The sequence below is a fragment of the Brachionichthys hirsutus genome, chromosome 21 (assembly GCF_040956055.1).
Source record: "Brachionichthys hirsutus isolate HB-005 chromosome 21, CSIRO-AGI_Bhir_v1, whole genome shotgun sequence".
NCBI lineage: Eukaryota > Metazoa > Chordata > Actinopteri > Lophiiformes > Brachionichthyidae > Brachionichthys > Brachionichthys hirsutus.
Genome location: NC_090917.1, coordinates 6,154,583 through 6,174,485, shown reverse-complemented (window position 1 = coordinate 6,174,485; position 19,903 = coordinate 6,154,583). Strand labels below are relative to the sequence as shown.

General features: G+C 44.0%; 2 protein-coding genes and 1 pseudogene across 2 annotated transcripts in view; 1 reads left to right on the top strand and 2 right to left on the bottom strand.

The window, feature by feature from the left end:
- Positions 1 to 836: 836 nt before the first annotated feature.
- Positions 837 to 7,689, bottom strand: fam20a (FAM20A golgi associated secretory pathway pseudokinase). The gene is made up of 11 exons (XM_068754956.1): positions 7,319 to 7,689; positions 6,057 to 6,250; positions 5,913 to 5,963; positions 4,662 to 4,740; positions 4,399 to 4,491; positions 2,906 to 3,021; positions 2,460 to 2,640; positions 2,037 to 2,146; positions 1,838 to 1,919; positions 1,699 to 1,758; positions 837 to 1,626 (listed from the first exon to the last, which is right to left on the bottom strand). The coding sequence occupies exons 1-11, from the start codon at positions 7,687 to 7,689 to the stop codon at positions 1,356 to 1,358; spliced, it is 1,608 nt and encodes a 535-aa protein (XP_068611057.1). The 3' UTR covers positions 837 to 1,355.
- Positions 7,690 to 11,735: 4,046 nt separating this feature from the next.
- LOC137910444 (uncharacterized) lies at positions 11,736 to 16,298 on the bottom strand (annotated as a pseudogene).
- A 1,657-nt stretch (positions 16,299 to 17,955) lies between these two features.
- The window catches only part of LOC137910124 (myoferlin-like), a 23,863-nt gene continuing 21,915 nt past the window's right edge, over positions 17,956 to 19,903 (top strand). Inside the window, exons 1-3 of the mRNA XM_068754550.1 lie at positions 17,956 to 18,089; positions 18,925 to 18,980; positions 19,232 to 19,323. Coding sequence (XP_068610651.1) covers positions 18,002 to 18,089; positions 18,925 to 18,980; positions 19,232 to 19,323 — 236 coding nt within the window. The 5' untranslated portion in view covers positions 17,956 to 18,001. The remainder of the gene's footprint in view (positions 18,090 to 18,924; positions 18,981 to 19,231; positions 19,324 to 19,903) is intronic.

The following is a 19,903-nucleotide window of genomic DNA, read 5'->3' as shown; positions in this document are numbered from 1 at the left end:
TTTTAATGTAAATAGCTACGTCATAGTCCAAAGTGTTTTTAACCGCACTGCAATTGTCCCGGTTTGCCTTAGCTTACCTAACCTGGGCTCCTAGTGGTAGTCACTCCTACGAGCCCGACCTTCAGTGAGTTTGTTAGGCCTGCAGCGCAGAGAGCTGCTGGCAAACAGAGGACCATTCTTTTTCTATTCTATCCTGTATTCAGTTTGACCTCCTGTATGTGCAAAAATGTTTATCCTTTTGGTATAGATTGTTCCAGATGGCAGTTTAAGCAATAAAAAAGTAAAAAAAAGTTTCAACTCTGTCTCAGCTCTCATCCTTTTGTAATGTTATATTGGGTAAAAATGGTGAAAATAGATGTAATATGCCGTCTGTCCACGAGGGGGAGATGCTGTATGTCACAGGTCTGAACAGACTTAAGATAATCAAACAAACATCTACAAAGCCTGATGGGTTTAAATCTTTAACTTTTGTGGTTAATCGGTGAAAGTCAAATCGTGCTTCACCTGAACAACGGTACACATTTTCTTTTGTTTTGTGTAACCCAGGCAAAGTCAGGAGTCCGTCTATTATCATCTGACTCCAAATCTGTTTATAGAAGTTTGACAATTGCTGGAATACTTCACTCCGTTTGTGAGTTTCCCTAAAGTGCTTTGCCAAGCTGATGTCTGACTTCATCAGGCACGACTGTCAAACAAAGGGTTCTCTTAGAAATATTTATGGCTGTTTATCTTGCGTTACATCACATAGTTGGCTGGGACATATCAGCTCTGATATGGGTTAAACTAAAGGCGATTACTAATCAAAACCTGCAAAGTATCACACAAAGTAGCTTTATTTTGAAATGACAACATCATATGGACCCACATCTTTATTTACATAATGTCAATATTCACTAGCATAACCCATAAATAACTGATCCAGTGCATCGCAGTTCTGACTTCTGAATTATGGCTTCATTCCTCACTGAAATGTTCACTAGTGCTTTTGTTTTTTACTCTCTCAGCTCTTCTTCCAGGTGAAATCTTTTAATCTAAAAGTCTCAAGTTATTCAACGCTGTAGCCGCTCTGATGTTGTAGGAGCAAGTGAGGAGTGAGATCACCATCATAAAATGCACCCTTTGGAGAATTTATGACTAAATCTGTAAAGCTCGAGCCACCGGTGATTCATGTTCTGAACCCCCCCACAAAGAGACCCCTCCTCTGACGAGCTCCTTTTGAAGATTTCACAACCTCTTCCATTTATGGCTTGTTCCTTAAATCAAAGCCACCTGGGCCCCTGTTTGCTCACAGGCTTGACTTCATCATGAAGTTGCGCTACTTCCTGCAACAGGAATGAAGGCCCTTTCAGCCTCGGTTACCTGACTTTTGTCACCTCTGTGGCGACCTGATGTCTCGCTGAAGATTTGACAAAGTCCTTGGTGATCACTTCATCCTTGCCTAACCTCCTGATGCAGCGCTGCACGACCCGGAGCACCTTCAGTAACCTGCGGTCCAGCGCTAGGAGGTGGGGGTCCGTGAGGATTGGCTGTAGAAGGTCCCCCCGCAGGGACTCTCTCATCACGTGGCTGAGTTTATACTCCGGTCGGGCCAGGATGTGGAGTCGCAGCAGCGTGGAACTCTTTATACTAAGAAGAAAATGACAAATAAGACGAGATCGCTGATGCAAATCAAAAATGACTCCGTGGCGCTACGCTTACATGCAGCACTGAGATAGTGGTGCCAGGATGGACATCTCATCCTTAGAGTGCTTTCCAAACCTGAGCACAAGACGTAAAGCGATGAAACTAAAAGGCACAAATAATGTACTATCGATGTTCTTCGATATTTTGGTCTCACCCTCTGGCGTTGTCCAAGTGGAGAGGGAATCCTTCATCCCCGAATTTAGTAAAGATCTCATAGTGGTGCCTGTCCATGTTGCCTGTAATATAAAGCCACATTTAAAAATGGGAGGGGGGACGGGACGGCAGAAAGATAATTCCTGCGATGCTTATGAGAGTAAAATACAAAAGTAAAAGGTTCATCAGAAATGAAATACTTATGAGGAAGTCAAAGATGGACATGTCTATGATGTTCAGGAGCCTGTTGCCTTCATTGTAGGGATGCAGCTGCTTTATGGAGTCACAGAAGAAGGGATTCGTTTCCCACCTTTAGGAACGGTCACAAAGAGAAAACAGCATCCAGCATGTAAACGACATTTCGCTGTGCATACTTTTATTTATTCTCCTGTCATGTTCATTTAATGTCTGAAGCATCATAAGTGGATGGTGTGTAAACGGTGCACAAAGCTTGTATTTTATTTTGAAATCTCAAGAATCTGACAAACTCAAGGTCAGTAAAGGCACCGCAGTGAGAAATGCTAATTACTCCTCCCCACTGAAGCCCACAAGGGAACAGCAGAACAAGTATTACTCCGTTAAATACAGTGATTCCTCGTGTCGGTCAGAGGTTGAGGTCTTACTCTTGTCGTCCAGTGAAGGTGTAGGAGCGTATCCAAGGGTTGGGGAGAGAGATGCGGGGGGCGATGCTGAGGCTGGGCAGGTAGGCAGACATCGACCCCTCCAGGAGGTCGGGCCGCCCACACACGGCGTACTCCGTCTTACATACGTACAGGCACTTGGCGAAGAAACACGTGTTGTTTGCTTTAGGGAGCAGAGAAATGGTCTCGTCTCCAGTCTTGAAACAAACTGTCTTTTTCAGAGAAATAACACAACAGGTTCATCCAGAAGTTCCCAAATGTTCATTTCTAATCAATATTCTCCTAAGAAGATGTATGAAGACCGGAGAGAAAATGGTACGTAGCCAGAAAACTGGCTGAAGCTGTGCTGACTAGATTGGGACCCAAACCCAGACCTTTACTTCACGTTATATTTGTCCTGGTACTTTTGGCCCAGGCTGGTTTTTCACCTGGTGAGGTGAAGAAGACTGATCGCAGGTCTTCGTTGTGGGTGACCTGGAGGACGTCTCCTGTGATGTTTACCAGCCTGCCTGACACCGGCGGGACCCTCCGGAAGTCCAGGATCCTATGAGTTGGATTAAAAAGAGAAAATACTTTATCTATAAGGCATCTCCGCTTCATGGTTGCTTCCAACGTGAATGAAGCGTGAGACCTCAGATGATGGCATCTTCATCTGTCTTCTTCACAGGAGCCCACAGTTAATTATTATACTAACTGTAATTGCCTACTGTCTCCACACTGTGTAATTTAGCTCGCCTAACAAGAGCTCATGCCACCCTGCGAGCCAAGTTTCAGTGAGGACTCAAAAACAGGAATCAGACAACAATCAGTGAAGCCGAAGGGCTGTTTCTCAAATCCCTGCCATTCACACTCTGATGAATAATAATAACAATACAGACAACAAAATAGTGACATCAATTCAAAGTCAGATATAGTAGAAGCGTGGTGACAGAATATTTTAAAATATGATCGGATGGATCGCAGTATAAGAACACCTGTGTGGGATTAGAACTGCTGATGCGGCGCTCCTGTTATTTCTGTTTTGCGTGGTGAAGTGCTGACTAATCATTGTCAGTGACTTCTTAATGATACTGTCTAGCTGTCTAGTGAATCACCTCATCTCATCTTTTGGTAATGTGCAATTGCAAAATAAGTGTGTGTGTGTGTGTGTGTCCACAGTTACTCTGATTATCTGGTTTGGACATCCTGGACTGGACATGTTGCACCGTTTGTGTTTTCTGGATGGATAATTTGTTGTCACCAAGACATGTAGATTTAATTTATAATATAATTGCTATTTATTTTGCCTCAACAGTTACAACCACATTGTGTCTGTAAAACTGAACCATATGGCTGTAGTGATGTTGCTAGAGATGCAGCGAGACCTGCAGCACTTTGAGGCTGTATTTGGGCATGCTAACATGCTAATAATGGATAAAGTTCTAATACGCTGATGCAAAGGGGGAATGATGCTCACTTTTCAGGGACACGCACAAATACAGTTACATCAAGATGACAGCTTGACAGAAAATGATAGAACGCTCTCACTATGATTGCTAGTGCCACTGCCAATAATCAATTGAGCTGACTCAGCTCTGCACCTATTTCTTATTTCCTTCTTCCTAATCTTATAATTTAATTGTTTTGATCAGACTTTTAGGATTTAGCAGCATAAAATATGATTTTAGCCTACTGCCCTCCTCAAAAATATAATTTAATTTTCCAGATCCAAATCAGGGTCAGGATCCAACTTCACAGTGTCCTCAGTCTGCAGCCATAATAAAATCCAGCTCAATATATTCTTCCCCAACTCAAGATGTGCTCCTTCAGATCTAATAGATTTTAGGGTTATTCCTGTTGGACAAAATACAAAGCAAAAACAAAAACAAACCACGCAGGTGTAATAAAGCATTAAACAGCAGGACGAGTAGGTGGGCCTCACCTGTCCAGGTGAAAGGCAGCGATCTCTGCATTGTGTCGCTGGAAATCAACAAAGTAGAAGAAGTCCTCTGGAGTCTCCTCATCCCTCTCTTGTCTGACACACACACACACACACACATAGACCATGATTTTGCCCAACAAGGATTAAGAGCACTTTAAAACAATACATTGTAATCTAACTTATGGACACCCACTTTATGTTATAAATGAATATTAAAATGGAGAAACAAGGGGAATAAATAAACACATGCTTCATTTGCTCACCTCATTGGTTTGAACATCACTTTGGCAAAGTTTTGCATCTTCAGAGCCAGTTTCAGGTGATGTCCACTCGGCTTCACGACTAGGTGGAGACAGAAATACGCGTCAGATGGTCGGTGATGTTTGATGCATTCGAGATCAACCAGCTTCAGTCAGGACGTTGAGCATTTGCATAATATTATGTGCAAACCGACTCCCCTTTACCTTATGTCAACCAGTTGGAGAAATGTAAACAGTGTGCATTAGATATTTCAGTCGGTGTTTATTTTTAAGCGACTGCTCCAGAGGCCGGGTCAAGGCGGAATATGTTCTGGTTCTGCCGGTTCCCTGTGATGAAATAATTGGGGGGGGGTTGTTCACACAGCTTGTGCTCTGCTCTCTCATCAGATGTGGGATGTGGGTTCCTCTCTCTGTATTGTATCGCAGCAGCAGGCGACACAGCACACATGCTTTGTGAAACTACAGGGTTATTAATAATCATTTAAAAGGTATGCAGCCACTCCTTTATGCTCTGGAGGTGACTGAAAAGAGAACCAAAGCGACCGAGGAATACTGTAGCTCTGTGGTTGGGGGGAAATGATGAGAAAGTTTTTTCGAGGTCCAATTTAAACTGGTCGGATGGATTGTTTTGCGGCATTTTGGCTAGGCGGTTGTGTGAGGTCAGCCACTTCACTGGGCTGGTGAGTAACTCAAATATAAAACCAGCAACAACAAAAAAAAAGAACAGATACTGGAGCTCTTATTTTCTGTCCAAATGAGGTCCATATTTATGCATGAAAAAAAGCAGCCCTTAAAATTAATAGATTCACTCGTCCTCGCTCCAAACATGCAAGTTTCCTGATACAATGATGTCTATAAAAAGCCTTTTTTAATTTTCAAAGCATACACAGGCGGCATTGGCTCGTGTGCTGCTCAGCAGTACTGAAAGGTAAGACGTGCGCCGGCTCCGGAAACTCTGGCTGCCTTTATAGCGTACAGACATCAAACATGTAATGACAATTTGTGTCTTTGAGGACAAACAAACGGCTACTTTTTCCATTTGTTTTGTTCGGTTTGCCTCAGAGAAAGCGCGTCTCACTTGCAGACAGACAAACGTGAGTTTCCGAGGTGAATTATAAAAAGAACGACCCTGCTGTGCCGCTGGCTGCTGTGTTATTCTCTGATGTTAGCAAACTCTAGGGGACCAAAAAAGATTTTAAAAAAAATTGGCTGGCCAGTGATCCCACAGCAGCATTCATAAGAAAGAAGAAGCACCTTGGGTACAATCGCATGCTCCTTTTAGGGCCTTCTCATCTTGTGTGTAATCTGTAAGACACAAATAAATGCACGATGAAGCACAGCGATGAAGCTGCTGCAACCCACTGAGAGGCTTTTAAACACCATCTGTCCATCCATCACCTGCGCTGACGACCGTCATGCTTTGCATCTCCTCCAGGAGCTGCTGGATTGACGGGTCGTTACGAGAGTAGAGAGCATAGCGGTTTATTCCCAGGTGGAACTTCAGCCAGCTGGCCTCAGGGTCAAAGGTCACCTCGTGCTCAGTCACAGTCATGTTGGACATGGCCGCTGTCTCGCTGTAGAGTTTTATATGCCTGAAGAGCAGGGCAATGTTCATGATGACATGTTAAGTAAAGAACAATGAGGTAGTCTAAAAGATCTGTTTGTAGTGGAAGGATTTTATTTTGAAAAGACCACAGACTTGGTACCACGGGTTTCCTGTCTGTTTGATTAGTTTTGCCCCCCTTGTAATTATCATATAGTCTTTTTTTTCCTTTTAAAATCAGTTCTAATTTTGACTTTCACATTTTTTTTCTCTCCTCTCTGCTGAACTTACACCTTGAGCAAGAACATATACGAGGCGAGGCAAACAAGCCTATGGGGGGGGGGGGGGGGGGCACCGCATCGGCGGAGCTAACCTCACTGAGTGGGACGGTCGTCCCCCAATCCAAACAAACCTCCTCATGGGCTGGATGAAGCGCCACCACAACGGACCGCCAGTGACTAACATGCAAATATACGTTCATGGGTGCATCACAAGTCTAAACATCTTCCTAAACGTCTATGCTGCACCGTTGGGATGCTAATGCAAGTTCCAAACAAGACTTTTTCATTTTATAAGGAAGATCAGAGATAAATGCACTGCTTGTATTTCTTTCTTCATGTATTCTTCTATAAGTCTATCTCAGTGAGAAGAGTTCTGTTCAGGGGTAGGCAAACAGTCGTAGGCTGAGGCTCCCACAGATTAAGATGCAGCTTTAAGTCTCTGTTTACCTTCAGATGGGAGCCCTCCCTCAGAATGACATTCCTTTTCTGCCCCAATCCCTCTCAACATTTAGACTTTTTACAGCTGTCAGATTTGCCTACACATTCTGACGTCTGTCTGGATGCATGAGTGTTTATTTGCGTATGTCTGCTGTGGGTTTGGCTGCAATGTCAGTGACCCCGCCCCTTGACCACAGCCGAGCCCTAACACGTGCTGCGACAGGAGGCTGTGTCCGCCAAAGTCTACTTATTTCACAATGAAGTTGAGTAACTCTTGCAAAAGCCACACTGAGCTATTCCTTTACTGTTGCAAAAATCAAATGGGCTGTGGAGAAAAGATGAACATTGAAATCGTTGTTTTTCTAAAGTCTAGAAAATTCGCTTCGGATGAATCTGACCTTTCCCAGCGTGACACCTTCTTCCTGTAGTACTCCATCAGCTGCACCGCCTGCAACAGCCTCTCCTCCGGCCCCAGCACCGGAGTCTGGATGTTGTACAGAGGGTGAGCAAACAGCCTTTCCAGTTTTGAGCTGCCTGCAGCAGGCTCAGACGTGTGTCCATCTCGAGGCAGCAAAGACGTCCGGCTGGAGAGCAGCGGGGTGCCGAGATCCCTGCGCCTCTGGAGGGTGAGGTTGTTAGAATCGCACGAGCACACATGCCCGGATCCTTGTCTCGTGCTCTGCAGCTTAGGCAGGAGGATGAAGTAGAGGTCAGCAGAGAACACGGCCATGAGGGTCACAACTAAGAAGAGTCTGTCTCTCCTCATCATCGACGAAGAAAATAACAACACCGACGCTGAAGAAAGTATCGATCCTCTGCTGCTCCGCAGAGTACGGGGCATCACTTGTCTGCCTCCAGTCTAACACAGCCAGCCAGGGAGAGGTGAGACCTTGGTCCAAGTCTCTCTCTCTCTCTTTCCTCTCTATCTGTATGTTTCAGGCTCTTCCTTCCAGCTTCGCTTCTCCTCCTCCTCCTCCTGCTCACCCTCCTCCTCCTCCTCCTCCTCCTCCTACCTTGGCAGCAGCTGAAGAGAAAGCTAAGCTGATGTGTTTGCAGTCACTGACAGTTTGGCTGCTTCCATGGACCTTCTGCTCTGAGGACGAGTGCAACGGCGTGCATGTGTGTGTGTGTGTGTGAGAGAGAGAGAGAGAGAGAGAGAGTGGATCATGTGTATGGGTGTGCACTGTGAGTGTGGAGGTGCAGGCAAGTGCACGGTCATCAAATAACAGGTTATTAGACAGAGAGTGAAATGAAGGTGGATAAATCCCACAAACACCCGGAGCCAGAAGGAAGACGGCTGCTGGCGAGTTTGTGGATCTGCAGGTGTTTGTGTCGGCGTGTCCACTTGCCTCGACATCCACACCCTCAGAGACGGGAATCCCTTCTCTCTGTCGTCTTCTCGTCTTCACCTCATGAAGTCCATTTTCACTCCTCCTTCGTCTCATGAGCTCTCTTCTCCTCCCATCCTCGCTTTGAGCCTCTTCGCTCCTCTCCCTCTCTGCCTCCATTCGCCACTGACCCTCAGTCTCTTTCCCTCCAGGCAAGAATTCCCAACTGTGCGTTCCTTCCTGCTGCACATGAATCCCTCGCTTTTCTCCCTGTCCTGGCCGATCTACAGAGGGTTCAGAAAAGGCAACGTTGGAGAAAACCCCCCCCCAAAAAAACAAGCTCTTGCACAACTTGAAATGGGGAAAGAGAGGGAGAAATAACGCCTCCCCTCATACACAGCCCACCATTTCTTAACTCTCTTCCTCTCTGGAAACGTAGATTGCCACTGCAGCTTTTTGCCCTAAAAGCCTTAAAGCAGCTTTATTCTAAAGCAACAAAGATCTCACTGGGCATTTCCCAGCCTGCGTCTGTGCTGCATCTGTCGTCTCTTTGGGTGTGTGTGTGTGTGTGTGTGTGTGTGTCTGTGCGTGTCTGTTGGTGTGTGGAAATCTGGCAAAATTATGCATTGATGTCTGGGAGTTGTTCTCCGCAGTGTTTTATCCTCTAGGAAGAGAAAACAGACCAAGAGAAGTCTGATGTTGGTAATTAGTGAAAGGAAAGGAAGCTTCTGTTTTAAGTTGCACACACACACACACACACACACACTACATCTTATACTATGAACACAAAAAGAGAGGCTTTTATTGTTGTTTTGACCCAAATTCATGCTGTAGAAAATACCAACTTTCACACAAGCAGAATCAACGTTTCACATTTTTCATCACTGAATGATTTTTCCATATTCAATTTCTGTTTTCGGTCCAAACTGTATTTCCAAAAACAGGGGAACAGAGGCAGAACATTTCCACAATTAAACCATCAGGGCCAAAAAATAAAGGGGGGGATGAATAAAACAAAATAGGAAATGAGTCTTGCATGTCCAATTTGTGCAATCCAGCGGACGTGCAACAATAAGTGTGGTCTGTGTGATAAATAAGTGAGGTGGTTCAGGTGTCTGAATGTCCTGTAAATTCTGACCTGCTCATTTTAGAATTATAATCTTGATAGTTGCAATTTCACAACTAAAGGGGGGGGGGGGGGGGCATCTTAAACTGAAGCAGTAATTTTCCATTTTAGGGAATACCCGTAGCTTGGAATAAAGACTAAAACCAGAAAGAAACATCTGGCTTGGTTCTGTCCAAAAGCACCAAGATGCCTCATCTCAGAGAGACGGCACCGCAAATGCCTTGGATTTGAACAGAGGCTAGCTTTATGCTAAGCTAACTAATGGCTGGCTGCATCTCATGTTTAGTGTATGAACATGAGAGTGATTTCCATGCTCTCATTTCATGCTCGGCGTGTAATTGTGCTTCCCAGGATGTCAAAAACAATTCCTTTCAAAAGGGGATGACTAAGAGACGGCAAACTGAATGAAATATGAGCAAAGTGCGGAATGAATGGCAAAGAGGACAAATTAATTGCAGCAGCAAGAGTTTGCCCAGTGCAGATTTAATATGATGTCTAAACATGCCAGTGTCGTCGTTTCTATCTGAATGGACATGTATAGAGGTCGCTTTTACTCCCAGATGCTGTGAGGCGAGTCTTCTACACCCAGAGGATTGTGGGTAAATCCACATTGAAACCGGTAGTCTCACTGAGATCCGGATGCTTTTGTCAAGAGATATCCATCCGACCATCTATCCCTTTTCTGCAGCTGTTCATCCTGTGCAGGTTCACAGAAGATAAAAATGTGCAGTAAATGGAAAGACGTGTAGAATTTACAGACAAATGTCACAGGTGTGCAAAAAATAACAAGAGAAATATATATAAATATAGATAAATGGACGGTCTTTGGATGAACAGGAGAAGAACATGATTTGTGTGATGATGATGATGAATATATTTATTAGATAGAGTGTTAGAGTACAAGTACAGTCAAACAGTCGTATGTATTACAGTACAAGTACAGTCAGACATCCTGTCTAAGAGGAGCATTTCAAAAAAGCCCTTGCAGCCTTGTTTCCGTTGAAAGTCCTTAGTACATAAATCATCGACATTTAACAGTACAAATAAAATAAAAAATAAATTACTCCACAGGTGCAAAATAACAATAATCCCACTTTAGCATTCGGTTTGCTTGACAGTTCTTCCACATGTGTCTTAAAGGTGAGTCGGGTATCCATCCACAACCTCAAGTATTTAGAACGTTCAACAGATTCCGTTTCAGAACCCTGAATGTTTCCGACGTGTGGCGCAGGTTCTTGTTTACACTTTTCTCAATGTTTTTGAACAGCAGTGCAATTTAAAATATATAGTAATTATTCCTTATTGCAACAACATGAAGACCAGCTATTTATCAAGCCACTGTAAAAAGGGGAGAGCTGATGGCATCAAACAGACGCCTCCTCCTGTTACACTTAACCACTGTTTGTCTGCACCGAGATAATAACACAGGGAGATAGAAAAATGATAATTCTATGACGCATTTTGGAAAGTCATTGTCTGTTTGAAGTTAAATCCATATAGCAACAACATCTAGAAACAACACAGACATCTCTGGACCTGAGCTCATTGGACCCAAAGTGGAAAAGTGTCCTTTGTTGTGAGTCCTGTCCTCCATTTAAATGCATTCTGAAGGATTTAAACTTGCCACTGTTGAACAACTGAAGTCATGTGTAAAGCAACGACACACACACACACACACACACAAATACGTTTACTTACATTTATATTATGTTTTGTGTCTTTTTTTATTTATTTATCTGTCTTGCATTTTCTGGAGCAGCGCTGACCAAAAGTTCCCGAGCTGAGCTCCAGACTCCAGGCGAGGAGAATGCGAGGAATGTTCTGACTATTCTCTGCACAACGTGGTGACATTGGCCATGATTTAATCAATGTATCAGGTTTAATTAGCTTGGAAAACCACCCTGACCCTGTGTCCTGTAGCTGCTGTGGCATCCTCATGCCAACTAAAGTGTGAAGTTACAGCAAAGGATAATGACGGTGGACAGCAAGCGGCAACGGGGACAGGTTTTTAGAAAATTACCACCCTTTGCCGCATTGTGTTACATCACACACCCTTATTATATCACTCCTTGAGTCAGACTTACACACACACAAACGCACACGTAAATGCTCTCTGGCTCATGCATGCTCGAGCACATACAGCGGTCACAGGGCACGAATGCCACGCCACTAAACACAGATGGGATTTGGAAAGAGACATAGTTGTGGGCTGCCAGGAATGGTACATTTGGTCGGCCAAGTCGACGGTTCAGACAAACTCCGTCTGTTTGCATATCCATCTTATCGGGGGTGGGGTGGGGGGGGGGGGGATCAGTAAAGTCATGTCAACTAGGCATTCATTTTGGTGCATCCACGTCCTTCTTACTGCGTGTCCCACTTTGAATAATTCCCTCTGCAGCCACCTGTCCCCTCCCTGTCCCGCTCACCGTCAGTGTGTGTGTCTCCAGTGAGGCAGCCGGCCTGGGACGAGACCAGGACACCCCATCTTTCTATTGGCGGTTCCATGTTGCAGGAACAGCAGGCAGTCAACGGGGGGGGGGGGGGGGGGACGGACGGACGGACGGACGGACTCCACTCTAGATGCACATACATAATAGCCATATATAACATGGCATAATTAAATCAATCGCCGTGATTATTGAAAAATAAGCACCGAGATCCGTTACTAAAATAATGCACGACACATCAATGCAAAAGAATACCTCACTACCAAGTAAAATATGCATATAAAATCATAAATACAAAGGAGAAGCATTCTCAGCAAATACATATAAAGTATCAAAGATCAGAATTAGTTCATTATGAGATTTTATTTTTTTGTTTTTTTTAGACACAAGCATACACATTTGAAAACATTGGCGTGAATAAATGAGGAGTACTCCTATTTTTTTGCAATCTTTACATCAAGGACTTCCCTCTCAGTGTCTCCATTATATTTTCTTCCCATTGTCAGTCTGATCATGACAAAACGCAATGGATGAGAATTGCTGACAGTAAATTGTCATTGAGAGAAGCAACCGTGCATAACTTTTGATGTACACATTTCAGCTTTCCTCTTCTCACCCTCTGTGTGCCGGTCTCTGCAGATGAAGCGCCGGCCCTTTGGTCTCCAGCCTCCAGAAAAGGACCTCGCCGTCGCCGCTCTCTGTGGCGATGACCTCTAGAGCAGTGCACTGACTTACAGCCAGAATGTCGGTTTTGTGGACACCGCTGGATTTCCATGTCGTGCCTGCTAAAAATGTGCGGCATAGTGCCATAGACACAGATGTAAATATTTAAGGATGTTGTTGTGAGATTTATATGTAAGAAAACTTCATTTTGCAGTTTGGTGCAAAAGTGTTTGTCTTCAGGCATCACCAGCCTGTTGCTTCTTGTGAAAGCCTTTGCAGATCATGTCCCACTCTGTAACAGCTTACAAGTTGTCTGAAATAGCATGTCTTTTTTTTTTTTTTTTTGTTGCTTTGTGGATCGCAACTCTATTTCCTTCTCTGGTTTATAGATTTAGTCTACACCTCTGGGCTGCAGTGTTGTGGTCACCTCTTTAAAATGTTGACAGTCTGGCATGGCGGATTTATATGCAGATGTTTTGCTTGGCACAGAATCTTCTCATCTCACCAGATGTGTGAGTAAGTGTGCACCATTCACAAATATCGTTTAACTTTTTGCCTTGATATATTTTCTTAAAGGTCTGACCTTGCTGGCACAAGATTCTTTTCAATGAGAAACAGGCTTAAGAATGTGCTGAATATGCATGTTCTCCCCGTGTCTGCGTAGGTTCTCCCCGGGTTCTCCGGCTTCCTCCCACCACCAAAACATGCAAATTAGCCAAATTGCATTACATTAAAAATTGTCCTTAGGTGTGTGTGCTTGTGTGTGTGTGACAAACCTATTTGTGATTACAATAGCGACAGCGTGAAGGTGTGCAGGACTGAACGCGACTTTCAGCAGGGGCCAGAGGATCACTGATGTTCACCCTGGAATTAAGTTACTTACTAAGAAATCCTATTTAAGTACCCTTAATTTCACCTTGGCAGCTGCAATGTCACACTGAGCAATTCGCTGGCTCCGTCCCACAGCAGCTGGTTGCCAGGGAGACAGATCAACCCCGTGACCTCAGAGTTAGAGACAGGGTCCAGCTTATGCAAGTTGAGGCCATTTAAAAACTCTTTATGACGTCACGTGGATGAGAAATTAATATTGAAATCACATCAAACTGAAACTTCCATTTCGAGCCCCATTTGATCAGCCTTTTGTGGGAGGAGTCTAGAGCCATGCTCTTCTTCTCCATGAGCATTAAAGATCTGGAGCCTCCTCTTCCCTGAGTTAGTGTGGCCGGCACAGAGGACGCTAGGAACCATTTGAATTCTGGGTTCACATTCCCCTCTTTCCTCCATCAGCCGTCCACCCCCGCCTCCTCTTTCAGCCTCAGCTAGGTGAAGCAGTGCCAGCTAATCTTTGCATCCCAGCAGTAAACAGGCATGTTCAGACAGAGGGAGAGGGAGCTCGGCGACAGCAAAGGGAAGTTGCCATGTTCGAGGATTCGACCCGGCTGCTGGCAGGGGAACTGCAGAGGGATGTTTTTCAGGCTGGCTTGAAAAATGCCCCAAATCCTTAGTTCCTAAAAAAAGAAAAGGGACGACACTCAACTCAGTAGCTAGAAGGTAACAATCTTTGCATTGTCTTAAACAGTAAACAACATAACGTGAATAAAATCTACATTCTTAGAGGGGAAGATGGAAAACATGATCGTCTAGACGTGAACTCTCATGAACTGGTGTTTAATGGTGCAATGAAAAGAAATATCCAGACAGTTAATTGGAGAGTGAAATTAGTCTGCTCATGGAAAAATAAAACGCCAGTGTAAATAGCAGGAAGCATCGCCACCCACCCTTTGTGCTGCAGCGGCACTTCTCTGCACGTTGAGTGGAAGCCAATTTCATCACAACACATTTGATCTTCTGGATGAGTTATGTTGCGTAGCCTTTGCCACGTAACCACATTGCACAATTATTCCACAGGGCAGATTTGAATGGGGTGTATGATTTATAAACCTCTGAGCTCTGAGGTCAGTGTCACTCAAACCGGAGCGGTGTGACCCAGACGGATCTGTCTGACCTTGAGCTACATCAGAACTGGAGAAAAATCAACACCTTGCCTTTACTATCATTTGTAAATGATCTTGAGCAGTCGGGACACTGTGGAAGCCTCAAAGCAATAATACGACAAAGATTTAACATTTGAATAATTCGATTCTGCACAGTAATTCAGTGTATTAGTGTTCAGATGTAAGAAGTGCACCAAACAGGAGGATATCCTCAGACACATTGGTCGTAGAGACATCGACAAAGTGCAAATCTCTGCAGTCAGTTCCTATGGCAACCGGATGGGCATTCTCCATACAGACAGCATCAGTGATCCAGCCCCTGAATCTCCTTGTAGTGACCACTTCCTCTGTTGGGTTTCCAGCCAGCTGCAAAATATAATATAAAATATAAATCATGTGAGTGTGTCGAAGCAGGATGTAAAAGTAGCCTGATGATGTCACTCACCCCTAGACGTTTGCAGGCGTGTAGGCTGCTGTTCCAGACAGTGATCTGACCCCCTTTACTGACACTAACACAGCGGAGTGGAGGAGGACGGCAGGCAGCAGCCGCTGCAGCGAACCAGCACGAGTTACTGAAACGACTGAACTTGTGAAAAATATACACAATGGAAAATGTAGAAAGTCGCTGTTGCCTCACAGCAGGAAGGTACTGGGTTCGAATCCGACTTGCAGCCTTTCTGTAAGGAGTTTGCATGTTCTCCCCGTGTCTGCGCGGGTTCTCTCCGGATTCTCCGGCTTCCTCTCACCACCAAAAACATGCATATTAGGTGAATTGGTTACGCTAAATTGCCCACAGGTGTGAATGTGTGTGAATGATTGTCTGCGATGAACTGGCGGCTTGTCCAGGATGTGCCCCACCTCTCGCCTGGGATAGGTCCAGCACGACCCTCGACCCGGTAATGGACAAAGCGGTTTGGAAGATGGATGGATGGAAAATTTAGAGAGTAACAATACTAGTGCAGCAAAACACGTCATTCATGATCTCTGCCTCCGATCATCGGTGCTTATCTAAAATGTGATGATGGATTTCAGTCGGATTGGATTTAGTAGTGGAGAATGTTGAGCCAAGGAATATTGGACTGGATATTTTGGCTTGGTTTGAGTGATAATGGCGCTGGTGGAGGTTTGTTCTTCTCATTTTACTGACTGCTATGAGCTGCAAAGTTGTTGTTTTTTAACCTTTATTTTTTCGAGGGCAGTGTTTGCTCATGTTGGACTTTGTTTGTCATCTGTTTGCTCTTCCTGCTGCTGAAACGTTATTGTGACATGTTAGCAACGCTTTCCCGCTGACGACCTCTGACTGACAGGCGGTGAGAGTAATAGAACTGACCAGCTGCTATTACGATGTTATAACAGTATACCTGCAGGCCACACAACAAATTCTACAGTGAAACATTTAAGTCAGTGAATATTGGCATCCACTTTAATTAGGGTCGGTTTGGGTTTATATACATGTTTTATTTTTTTTGTACATTTATTAATCAGGTCTTCTACGTATTCTTTGACATTTAGCAACCGCCTGTTTTCCCTCTGCAGTGCCTGAACACGTTGACATAAAATGTCTTTGCTGCGACCATTAGGCGTGTTGGGGTAATTGTTTAAAAAGCGTCGCACAAAGACGCACCCTTCTCTTCACACCTACTTTGTTGGGAGGACAGTGTCTGATCTCCATGGAGAGCAGCTCTGGGGATGGAGGCACGTTCCCTCTCAGTGTACTCCAACAGCAAGTGCACAACTGCTCGTACCCATGCGTAACCTGAGCAGTACCAGCGATAGCTACCTGGATATAAAGCAGGTAAAGGAGGGGGGCCCATCTCCATTTCACATTTGCTGATTTCGGAGTCCACTGGATTTATCCTGATTTTTCTAATTTCGGTGAAATTAGGATTACAGTATAAGATTTGGTGCATCTACTAGAATGTTCTGTTCGGTTTTTATTATTTGTTACTCTCTGTCATGATTCGAGGGATTGGCATTAGTCCCATCATTCACTGTAAGAATGACAGCAGCACTCCCAAGTGGCAGCTCTGGAACAGCACGCTGCTACTGATCCAAAATGCCCGGCGTATGAAACCTCGCATGATGTAAGAATCGCTTTGTGTAAGAGGATTATATGTAAATGGGATTGACGGGTCTTCATTTGTGCTCGGCATATGTTTTGAATGGTGAATATGCGATTGAGGGAATAATTTGAGTCGATTTTGGGGGATCATTTTAAAAGACTAAAAGGTTTTTAACCTCCTGCCGCTGCTGTGTGGACCTGTTGCTAAGGGAGACCTGAAGCTGCAGGAATAAGAAACGCGTCTGCACTGTGAACTTGTTTCCAGGTTTATTATCACATGCAGGAGCAATCCTGTCCATCATGTCGATTTCACAGAATCAACAAAAGCTAATGAAACAACAAAATAGTGAATTAATTAAAGCGTGTTAGCTGCTGGAAACGAGTGTAAAGTAAAGTGTGTATAGATGGATGAAGGCTGGAACGATGATGAGGCTCCAAACCATACGCCGGGGCCAAGCCGTGATCCTCCCCTTCTCCGAGTCTAAACAGGCAAGGAATGTCCACATCCACAGATCAATGAGCAATCCATCACAAGTGTTTGACTTGTGATGCAGTTTGTACTGCCGTAGAAGACATGTAAATATAAATAAAAAGAGAATAAGGTGTGGAGCTCCTCAAATACTCACGGATCGGGACGCAGCTGATACAATCATCACATCTCCTGGGTTCCTCTTATTTAGTAAAATTCTGGGTAAATTTGACACCCTGGTATCAGTGAATCCGCTGATAGTTAAAATAAATTACAATAACAACTCTGACATGTGGTGGAGTGAAGCGGCAGGAAATACTCCTGCAGTGTAAGCAGTAAAGTTTAGTAGTGAGGTAAATGTATTTTCATTGGGTACTACTACTCTTGAGCAGTCATACTTAACTTTTAATAATGAATAATCTGAAAAGCACCAGCACCATTTTACAGTATCGTTGTGTCCCCATCAGCATCGATTGCTGCTGTAATCCTCCTCCTGATGGATCGGTACAACCCCCAGAGGATGTCACTCAACAAACCTCACAGATCATCAATCGGATTTTAATGGCCGGAGGCACAACTCATATAAGCGCTGGATCAATATTCTGCCTCTATTGCACGCAGTATACTTATTACCAAGAAGGGCCACAAGATGGAGCCACAGTAAAACTTTATGATCAGAACAGTAATGAAACATCCGACGGCATTTCATAAATCGACAATAATCATTTATTGTTGCGCCTCTCTTCTCCTTTGCCGTTTGTGTTCAGACATTTCCACTCAGCTGCTTCCACTGCCGTCCACTCGGGGTAATTATAGCCCCGTGACCCCCCCCCCCCCCCCTTCTCCTTCACTGTGGGACTCGGATATACTTCCTCAGCCCTGCCCTGTGAGGCTCATTAACGGGGCAGTGAGGATGCCGAGGCACGGCCGTGCAGCCAGATAGGCTGTTTTCTTTCATTTGCTCCTAATTGTTTTTCGGGACTTTCCTTGCCATGTTGCGGGTTGTTGTGGAATCGGCCAAAGGGCTGCCCAAAAAGAAAATTGGGAGTCCTGATCCTGTCGCGTCTGTCATCTTTAAAGGTAAGGTTAATCTTTACAATTATAAATTATATTTAATGAATAAGAAAATGATCTGCAATGCCTCTTTTTTAAGGTGAAAGTTATGTGTACAGTCGCTGTTTTTAATTATACGGGTCAAGTTTGACGCCACTCTGGCATAATAGATATGGCGTTTGAACATGTCAGAAACTAATTTGTGGTGCTTTTATTTAACTTTTTTATGGCCCATGTGTGACTTAACTACAGTTTAAACAGTCTCCATTCAAATACGGTATGTCTAAAAAGTTGGATTGCACTTGTGAAGATTATCACAGCATTTCTACCACGCAGATACGTGGAAGTGGAACGAATCATGCTTGAACCTGCATGATTGTGTGCTCATGTGGATTTTCACACAGTGTAGTGAAGATACATATATATGTATGTGTATACATATATATATATATATATATATATATATACTGCATATAAATACGCCTTCAGGTAGGGGATTATTTAGATACTCGTCAAATAGTAGAGTGTTCCTGGCAATCAGTCTTAGTTGCTCTCAGCTGTTGTCGTCATCAGCCTCGGGTGAGGCAATTTTCTTCTTCTTTTGGTTGAGAAACAAATTGAGAAACAGAAGGCCTCCGAAACCAACGGCATTCTTCACCCAAAAAACAAAATCATGCAGAATGGTAGCAATTTAGATGACCGTGTGAATTCAGCAGGGGATGAAGAGAGCAAAGGTGAATTCTTAGGCTGGCTGACCTGTGCATTAATTTTCTTTAAGAAGTCCTGCATGCATAGTGGTTTAATTTCAAATAAAATGTGAAAAGGTGTCGCAATATATTCAACAAACAATATTCATTTTCAGATGAGAAGAAGAAAACGAATTCGATAGACAGTGAGGTGAATCCTGAGTGGAACGAGGTAAATATATTTTACACACACACACACACACTGCTAAGGAAAGTAAGCATAATCCAGCATCATGCATCACATGGATTGTATATAAAGTGGAAGTCTATCACATGACACACATGGTCAATCTGATTTTTGTGTTGCTTTGCTGAGTTGGCTAATCAATATTTCAATATTTATCTGCACTCGGATAAAGTTTTGCTTCTTCAGGACATTGTACCTGATTGAACGGGCTGTAAATCCCTCATCTTGTCTTACAGGTGCTTGAGTTTGATCTGAAAGGCACCCCGTTGGACTCCAGCTCCTATATCGATGTGATTGTGAAAGACTATGAAACTCTTGGGAAAGATAAGTAAGCGCATCATCCCTGGCTTTATCTTTTGAGCAACAGATCAGTGATGAAAGACGAGCTGTGTACCTCAGGTTTATGAATCGCTATGCAAAGCAGCCAGTCTAGACTGGTATTTCAGTCAATAGAGAGCATGTCATTTTAAATCCCGGCAGATGCGCACCTTTATTTGAATCCGTACTAAAATCGAATGGGGTCTGATCTGGTCCGAGGATCTCCCTGCCACGTTTCTTGGATAACTGGTGTGCAATTTGTTTGGTAAGCCTGTTGACAGTCCAAACAACCAACATAACCACCTTGTTTAAGGCCGGAAATAAGTCAGTTAGCCATGAAGCTGATGCGTATGGCTATGATTTATTTATTCGACACAATACGAGGCCGTCTGACACGAGTTATCACGAAGCTAGAACGTTCTAGGAGTCTTTTAAAGGTAAAGATAATTATTTGAACATGCCAAAGTCCACCACCCACTGTTTTAAGATGAACATTATTATCAACTGGTGCAGTTATATGCAGGCAAAGTGAGTCGGCTGGTTGTAGAGCAGTCCAGTCTGCGTTTTAGCTGACTGCCTCTTCCCACTCA

Excerpts from the sequence above, each read along its gene's own strand:
- fam20a (XM_068754956.1), bottom strand. The coding sequence starts at position 7,689 with ATGATGAGGAGAGACAGACTCTTCTTAGTTGTGACCCTCATGGCCGTG. Across the intron at positions 6,251-7,318 it reads AAGGTGTCACGCTGGGAAAG|GCATATAAAACTCTACAGCG; the intron begins GTCAGATTCATC and ends CCTGCTCTTCAG. Across the intron at positions 4,492-4,661 it reads GTGATGTTCAAACCAATGAG|ACAAGAGAGGGATGAGGAGA; the intron begins GTGAGCAAATGA and ends TGTGTGTGTCAG.